Source organism: Oncorhynchus kisutch, linkage group LG4 (genome assembly GCF_002021735.2).
Source record: "Oncorhynchus kisutch isolate 150728-3 linkage group LG4, Okis_V2, whole genome shotgun sequence".
NCBI lineage: Eukaryota > Metazoa > Chordata > Actinopteri > Salmoniformes > Salmonidae > Oncorhynchus > Oncorhynchus kisutch.
In genome coordinates, this window is record NC_034177.2 from 40,342,139 (window position 1) to 40,350,966 (window position 8,828).

Consider the following 8,828-nt stretch of genomic DNA (forward strand, 5'->3'; position numbering starts at 1 on the left):
CCCCAAACAGCAAGCAATGCAGATGTTGAAGGACTTGCTTTTGTTGCTTTTAAGGATTATAAACAGAACACAGTGAACTAGCTGTCCTGTTCCCTCATGAGACTAAACAAACCTGTGTATTTCCTCCCCTCAATGATAAACTACCAGACCAGATCAGGATGCAGGGATCACCATTGTATAATGGGACCCGTGGAGCTCCACCTCTTGGAGCTCCACGAGTCCCATTGAAAAGGCTGACTAGGGAGAAGGCTGACTAGAGAGAAGGTGACCAGCTGACTACAGGCATGCACACTCTGTACCAGCACATGAGAACAGGTAGGACCCACACTCTATAGAGATGTATTTCTCTGCCGTAAGCTGTCAGTTCAATTACAGGCTGAAGATGTAGAGCTGAGAATTACATGTGTTCCAATAGAGAAATTATTAGATTTTGTGAGAAGGCTTGTGAGAGGTAAGAGCTATGGGATTGTTGCTGTTGAAATCTGTAAGAATCATAACTAAATCTGACCTCATTCAAAGTTGAATTGTTATGATATTATTTTGATTGCCATATTTTAAAATGAGTGATTCCTCACGAAACCAGGACAAAATAATACCATTATTTTGGGGATTGTTATGAAAATTAAACCATAGAATAGTCCTTTGGATGAAGGATTGTTGACATATATTTGACATTTATATCTAAAAGCATAATTGAGAAAATATTTATCAAAGTTGCCATATTTATGACATTTTGGCCTTACTCAGGCCTCCTGTAAGACTCCATAATGTTTCATCTGTAGGTGCTACAAAGCAAAAATATGTGTGTCATATGAAGCTTTACCGCTTGCTTTGTCATATTGATTTCAATAATTGTACCTTTAGATGGAAATGTCAAATATTTGTCAACGATCCTTCAAACGAATATTTGGATTACATTTAGTGAGAATTGGTATTGGTATTTTTCTGTCCTGGTTTTGTGAGCTAAGTGTTTCCATATCGTTAAATAGAAGAACAAAGTTTGACTTCTGGATTTTGAGTTTTACATTATGGCAGTTGATAAAAAATGGCCTCTTTTGCCAACTCACTGTTCTGTTCTCTCAGCATAGCTTTCAAATAGTTTAACACGTTGAAACTCACAGCTTTCATAACAGTGCTTAGGAATTAACATTACAAGCAACAATGGTAGACATATGAAAATAACCATGTTAAAAATCTCTGGTTATAAGCCTGTAATTACTGATGTTAATGTACAGTATATTTTATTTACTAGGTGCCGGTTTTCTGCTCATTTACTGTTAGAGCAGCTCTACATCATATGATTGGAATCTCTGGTATTTTGGGAGATTTTGTCATTTAAAGTAAAACATTTGATAAAAATGAAGGAAACTCATTTAAAATATATATTTATTCTGTGTTCCTACTTGAGTGAGATAGGCTTACTGTTTATATTCTTATACTCAGTTAGTTAATGCTAATTGCATGTTTTAGAGCAGGCATTCCTGGGGCGGCAGGTAGCCTAGTGGTTAGAGCATTGGTCCAGTAACCGAAAGGTTGCTGGATTGAATCGCTGAGCTGATAAGGTACAAATCTGTTGTTCTGCCCTTGAACAAGGCAGTTAACCCACTGTTCGCCTGAGTAGCCTCGTTTCACTACCAAAAATCTAATTTAACAGCGAAATAACGAAATAACAACACAATGTCAAATACAGATAGCCTAGTCAAGTAGTTAACATTCAATCACATTAACCGTTACGCTCTCATGGGAATTCCACTAACGGTATGTAGCCAAACATAGCTGATGGCACAAAAGCCATGACAGGGAGACATAGTGGAGTGGTAACGAGTGTGCAATCAGTTGCTCCCGACGCCACTTGGGTACACTGCAGCATCCACTGAGAGGTTCTTGCTCCCAAGGGAATGCCTGACAGCTTGAAAGACGTTTTGGACACTACCTTGAAAATGGTTAACTTTGTTTAAGCAAGGCCCCTGAACTTTCATGTATTTTCTGCACTATGCAAAGATATGGGCAGCGACCATGTAACGTCTTTACAACATACAGAAGTGCGCTGGTTATCAAGGGGCAAAGTATTGACACGTTTTTTTTAATTGAGAGACGAGCTTAAAGTTTTCTTTACTGACCATAATTTTCATTTGGCTGACCCCTTGCATGATGATTTCTCACATGGCTGGCATATCTGGGTGATGTTTTTTCTCGCTTGAATGATCTGAATTTAGGATTACAAGGACTATATTCAATGTGCGGGGCAAAATTGAGGCTATGATTAAGAAGTTGGAGCTCTTCTCTGTCTGCATTAACAAGGACAACACACAGGGCATTCCATCACTGTCTGATTTTTTTGTGTGTAAATGAACTCAATCTTACCGACAATGTCGAATGTGATATAGCGAAGCAATTACGCAGGTACTTTCCCCGAAACGGATGACAGAAACAACTGGATTCGTTATCCCTTTCATGCCCTGCCTCCAGTCCACTTACCGATAGCTGAATAAGAGAGCCTCATCGAAATTGCAAGAAGCAGTTCTGTGAAAATTAAATTAAAATTAAAATTAAAATTTAATCTGGCCACTGCCAGATTCTGATTCTGGGCTCTGCGCTCAGAGTATCCTGCCTTGGCAAATCGGCTGTTAAGACACTGATGCTCTTTGCAACCACATACCTATGTGAGAGTGGATTCTCGGCCCTCGCTAGCATGAAAACTAAATACAGGCACAGACTGTGTGGAAAATAATTTAAGACTGAGACTCTCTCCAATGCAACCCAACATTGCAGAGTTATGTGCATCCTTTCAAGCACACCCTTCTAACCTGTGGTGAGTCATTCACAATTTTCGATGAACAAATAAGGTTTTATATGTAAGATGGTTAAATAAAGAGCAAAATTATTGATTATTAGTATATTATTATTTGTGTCCTGGTCCTATAAGAGCTCTTTGTCACTTCCCACGAGCCGTGTTCAGAAAAAAACTCACACTCATTCTTATGTCTAATAAATGTATGGTATAGTGTGTGTGTCTGGCACGCTTATAAGATGGCAAAAAAACCAAATTTGAGAGTGCGCTGACCCTAGTGCTAGAGGGGGTATGCAGCTGGAGGTTGAATGTTTGTAGGGGTACGGGACTATAAAACGTTTGGGAACCACTATTTTAGAGGATGCCAAAGGATCCATAAAACAGGCTTAATTCATGAGTGAAGCCATAACTTATTCAAGCTGGGATGGGAACTCCCCACCCTTTCAACCTTGCACTATGAATTTACCAGAGCTCTATCAACAAGTTAGAAAGAACACAAAAAGAGAACATCAATTAATTATAGCAAGCTGGTGAAATACCTGCTTAGGACCTGAAATGACAACTCACTTCAAGATTTCAACAGTGCGTTTTATAACAGTCTAATCAGGATTTTTAAAAATATATACATGATATATCATATATAAATTATGTTTAACATAATGATAAAGTATTGATGCTTGTTGTCCTAAAACAATCTCATTCCCCAAATTGACCCCCAACCTATCCCTCCCATGGTCACACTGTGATCTTTCGTCGACCAATTGTCCACCATCTCGAAGGGCTTTATAGAACAAAAAAAAATCCCTTCCCTGCCCCCCTTCCAAATGTTCCATTGTCCGGGCACACAGGAACAGATGAACCAGGGTCTAATCTAGTAATTTTTCTCAGTGCACAGAGAGAACAGACAATACCAGCTGAATTAGAGGGGCTGTTGCTTCCGCAGGGCATCTGATTTGAGGAGCGGGATCTGTCCTGACAGGGCTCAACCAGACATCCTAACCCACTCATATAGTATTTCAGCCAACCCATCACACAATGACACATTGCACAATCTTAGCCCATAACACACAGGTGGCTTGCATTGGCCCATATTCGATTCGTCCTGGTAACCTTAACTTTTTTAACATTGAAAAAATGAAACGAAAAATGTTTACGTTGTACAGGTGTGAAATGCTGTGCAGTAAGGAAACTTTTTTGCCCAAAATCCTACAACCCTTAGAAAATCTATCTTTTCAAATGAACAAAATTTTCTTCAAAACAACCTACAACAGTTATATTTATACCCTGGCAGTTTTATTCTGTGTTTGCTTCAGACAACTTTTGTCAATGTAGCTTTGTTTCTTTTTTTATAAAAAAAAACAAAAACACAAATAAACAAAGCTACATTGTTACAATGACAAAAGTTGTCTGAAGCAAACACAGACTAGAACAGCCAGGGTATAAATATAACTGTTGTAGGTTGTTTTTGAAGAAAGTGAGATATTTTTACACTGTTGTTTATCTCTCCTAGTTGAGGTGGCACCATGTAGCAATCCCTGGCGCATGGCCTGTCTACTGTGCATTTTCAACTTCCTGGGGTCGGTCACACCCCTCCATGTGGCTCCCGTGATGACTGGCCTCCGCTCCGCCTTTTCAGCCACGCGGACCAATAGCATCCTGGGAGGCACTCAGAATGCTGTGACCTTCAACAAGCTCCTAGTCAACACAGGGAGTGATTTCAACCCAGACACGGGCCACTTCCGCTGCAGAATCCCTGGAGCCTATTACTTGTCCTTCACGTTGGGGAAATATCCCAAGAAGATGTTGTCTGTCATACTGGTGAAGAATGGGCAGGAGGTGCAGGCTATAGCCTATGACGATTACAAAAAGAAAGGGAGGAAGGTCCAGAGTCAAAGTGTTATGATCAGCCTGAGGGCCATGGACACAGTGTGGCTGATGCTGCAGGACAGTCCTCAGTATGCTCTATACAGCAATGCTGGACCTTACATCACCTTCACCGGTTACCTGGTGTACCCCGACATCTCCACCACTGGCTATCTCAACAACTACCTATCCCTGTCAGGGCAGCCCTACCCCAACTCCAACTGTCCCCCTCCTGGAGACCACATGTACGGCTGGAGCGGTAGTGCTGAGGCCCCTGTGGAGCCTCGCTCTGCCTTCTCCATGGCCAGGACATCCCCGGTCCTGGGGGAGAATGGTGGTGGGCACCAGGAGAAGGAGCCTCTGACCTTTGATGTGGAGTACGTCAACATTGGAGGGCACTTTAACAAGACGTCGGGCCGCTTCACCTGCCGCTACCCTGGTGCCTACTACTTTGCCTTCACTGTGGGGAAGCACCCGCGCAGGGCAGTGTCAGTCAAGCTGATGACAGGCCAAGGCGAGGTGCAGGCGATGGTGTTTGACGAGGATACGTCCAGGAGGAGGGAGATGCAGAGCCAGAGTTTGCTGCTGTCGCTCCATAGGGGGGACAACGTGTGGCTCTACAGCCAGCAGGACGAGTGCTACGCCGTCTACAGCAACCAGGGACGCTACACCACCTTCTCAGGCTTCCTGGTCTACCCAGACGTTGAGCCCACCACCACCACCAGCCAGGACCTGGACAGAACTCACTTCTGAGGGCACTGAGTTCTTCAAAACACACTGGACCCTCCTAGAAAATGTACATGGTGCTATGGTTACAAAATCGAATTTGTGAAAGTGTGAATGTCAGTGCTAAGTTGCACTATGCTTCATAGGCTTAGTTTAGAACCGCTGTAGTCAGCTTCTGGGTGTTGATGGAACAACAACAGTAGCAACCTCTAAAGAATGGGGCAGAGATGTACATATATTATACACATCTTATACACAGATACACATTTGTTGGCCATTTATTGATTTCATAGTATTATATCATTCCACAAGATGGGGCTGGGAGTTCATTCTTTGGATATAACGACAAGCTTATGACATTATTACACATAATCATGTCATGTTTCTCTTTATTACCAAATTATCTGTGGATAAGTGGGTGATTTTCTGTTTTGTTTTTGGCTGCGTTTAAACCAAAGTTATGGGTTATATGTTAGTATATGATGCTGGATCATTAGGATTCTTTGGATACCTCATGTTTTTTTTCTCTCATTCACCAAAAACGATGGGTTACAATAAGTAGAGCTTTCCTAGGTAATCTTTATATATACAGACTTGCTTAGGGACATAATTATTTATCCTTACTGAGCAGATGTGTTTGCAAAGACTCAGAAAACCATTTAATCATTTAACTTGTGTAGTGATTGCATTGAGTAGACTACTATGTAAATACTGCATAGTTTGCCTGAATGACTGTATGGACTTAGATAACCTGAATGTGATGTAGTTATGAATGTTTGATCTATTCTGAATGCATAGTGAAAGAATATTCATTAAAGGAGAAGTTTACCCAAAATCCAGAAACTTCCAAGTGTATTCCATACATTGAAACTAGTTCAGTGGAGTTTGCCCTCTCCCCCTCTCTCTCCCTGTAGGTCAACTGACTTGTGACATTGATGGATGCAGGCCTCGCTATGCTCTGTTGCCAGTTAATTCATGATTCAGAAATCTGCGAAATGTTGAACAAATGCATTGTTTTATTGAAGGCGTATGGCCGAATCAGCTATTTGTTCTGAGTCAGGATATGTGTACTTTTCCACCTAAAACATTTGCGATTATTTTACATAATTATTTCATGTAGCCGACTGCCACAGCGCATTTGCGCTCTTGGGGGAATCCCTGCTAAGTAGAAATGGCACTGTATGCCCTTCTTGACAGGTGCCCATGGTGTCCTCAAACCGAGCCTGAGTATTCGGATGAAGAATTGAGGCAAATTGAGCTTCAGATGGCCGCTGCTGCTTTACATGCTGACCAGACCGGACACGTCGCGTGCTCGAGTGTTGCAAAATGAATTTAGAAATCCATGTTATTCAATTATTGCACCCACACTGCTCGCACGCGCCAACAAGCGTCTGCGTTGCCAAGGGCTAAAATAGAAGTCATTCCTATTTCTGACGCAGATTGCGCTGCAAGTCCTGCCTCTCCCATCTCCTCATTGGTTTATAGAAGCAGGTACCCACGTGCCATCTCCTAATTGGTAATACCCACGTGGGTGATTGAAAGACAAACTGTTTTGCCGGTCGTCGTGGTAATACTATGAAAGTTTAGATGCCAATCACCATATAAGTTCAAAGATGAAAAAGCCTGAAAGGAGGAGAGATGACTAGAAATGATTCGGTTGACCGTTTTATGTGTGGATTAATTGTCGGAGTAGAGGACATTGTGATTTCAGGTAAAATAACAACTCAATGTTTAAATCCCAGGACAAATTAGCTAGCAACAGGAAGCAAGCTAAATAGGACAAATTAGCTTGCAAGTGCAAGATAACTAGCTAAATTGCCATACATGTTTAATGCTTTTCGACCTGTCCCCAAATTAATGTAATTGGTTCAGAGTTTGTTTTGATATTTTAACATGCATGTCATGATCGCGTTTGGTGTGGGGGGACAAAATACATTTATGCACGATGGCACACGCGTGCAGCCGGTTTGGGTTCCGTGATAGCCATCGAAGCCGCAGCAGTAGCTGGACCACAGCCCTAACCATCCTCAGGATCATCACAGACTGACTGGAGGTGTAATTGTGGCAATTGCGCTCCAATGCTGCGAAGGAGGAATGTTTGTGCTGCGGATCATTTGATTATGTAACTACAATTCTTATAGATATTGCTGCCCAGATTAACACTGGTGTCCTTGAAACATTTATCCGTATTCCAAAAACAAATTGGAGACGCACCACTGTTCCAGCTGGGACAAATGGACAGTTGTCTAATGAGTAAGTAGCTAAACTTTACTTTAATGAATGATTGCTTCTCTTAAACCTTTATTAATGGGGATATTAGTGGGTTTTATGTTTTGACATTAGCTCAAAACCCTATATAGCCTATGTTTATATATCACAGTGTTTTTTGTATATTCTATTCTGCAATATAAGGTGACACAATGTCTATTGTCCACCGCCCCGTCATAAATACATAGAGCACATATGCCATCCTGTAGAGTACCTAGGCCTGTACCTCATGTCTACATTATATGGTGCAATGGTAATAACGCAATAAGAACACCTTGAACTTCAAGAATCAGGATGGCAACAGAGCAGAGCAGGCCTCTATCCAGCAACGGCACGTGACCGTTTTTGCAGCTATTTCAGTACAGCACTACGTTTGTTTATCCCATTTGTAGCTCTGTGTTGTTGTTTTTGTCGCACCTCTTTGCTTTATCTTGGCCAGGTCACAGTTGTAAATGAGAACTTAAATAAAGGTGAAATAAAATAAAAAATAAAAGGGAGAGAGAGGAGAGAGAGGGCAAACCCCACTGATCTATTTTCAATGTATGGAATCACTTGGGAGTTTTAGGATTTGGGTAGACTTCTCCTTTAAGGAGCAGTTCCATGATTCAAAGGTCATCCATGGGATCCAAAAAGTCATGGCTGAAACTGATCAATGTGTGATTTAAACTTCTCTTGTATAAGAAATAAAAAATGTACAGTTATGTTATTCAATATTTTTATTATTCTACCTCCCACACAGTACATTGAGCAGAAAACACCATATTAAAGGCCAACTTGCAAGATTCTCAGAAACGTTACATTTTAACCCAGTGTCAGTGAGTCACATATGTGTTATTTTGGAGAGTATCATTGCTGATCCTAAGTAGTTGACTTCATATGCAGTTTGTTCAATTTGAGCAGGCACTCCTTGAAGGCTCATAGACTTTAGCAAAGCAGTTTCTAACTTTGCTTGACATACAGCAAACACCTAATGCTTGTTCTGAATTCAGCTAGCAGTACTTACTTTGTCCTCTTCATCCCAGGTGTGGACATAAGGCTGCAACAAGGAGGCTCGGGAAAAAAAAAACATAACAAATGCTATATATTTGGAGTAGAGGTCTTACTGGATCCCAAAATTGAGATCTGAACCAAATTGGATCCATTAAATTCCAGAAATTATCTGGTCATTTGGTAATTAAAA

At 41.2% G+C, this 8,828-nt stretch overlaps 1 protein-coding gene across 1 annotated transcript; it reads left to right on the top strand.

The window, feature by feature from the left end:
• Positions 1 to 4,324: 4,324 nt before the first annotated feature.
• On the top strand, positions 4,325 to 8,348 carry c1qtnf13 (C1q and TNF related 13). The gene has a single exon (XM_020480047.2). It carries the CDS (start codon positions 4,334 to 4,336, stop codon positions 5,405 to 5,407), a length of 1,074 nt encoding a protein of 357 aa, XP_020335636.1. The 5' UTR covers positions 4,325 to 4,333; the 3' UTR covers positions 5,408 to 8,348.
• The last annotated feature ends 480 nt before the right edge of the window (positions 8,349 to 8,828 follow it).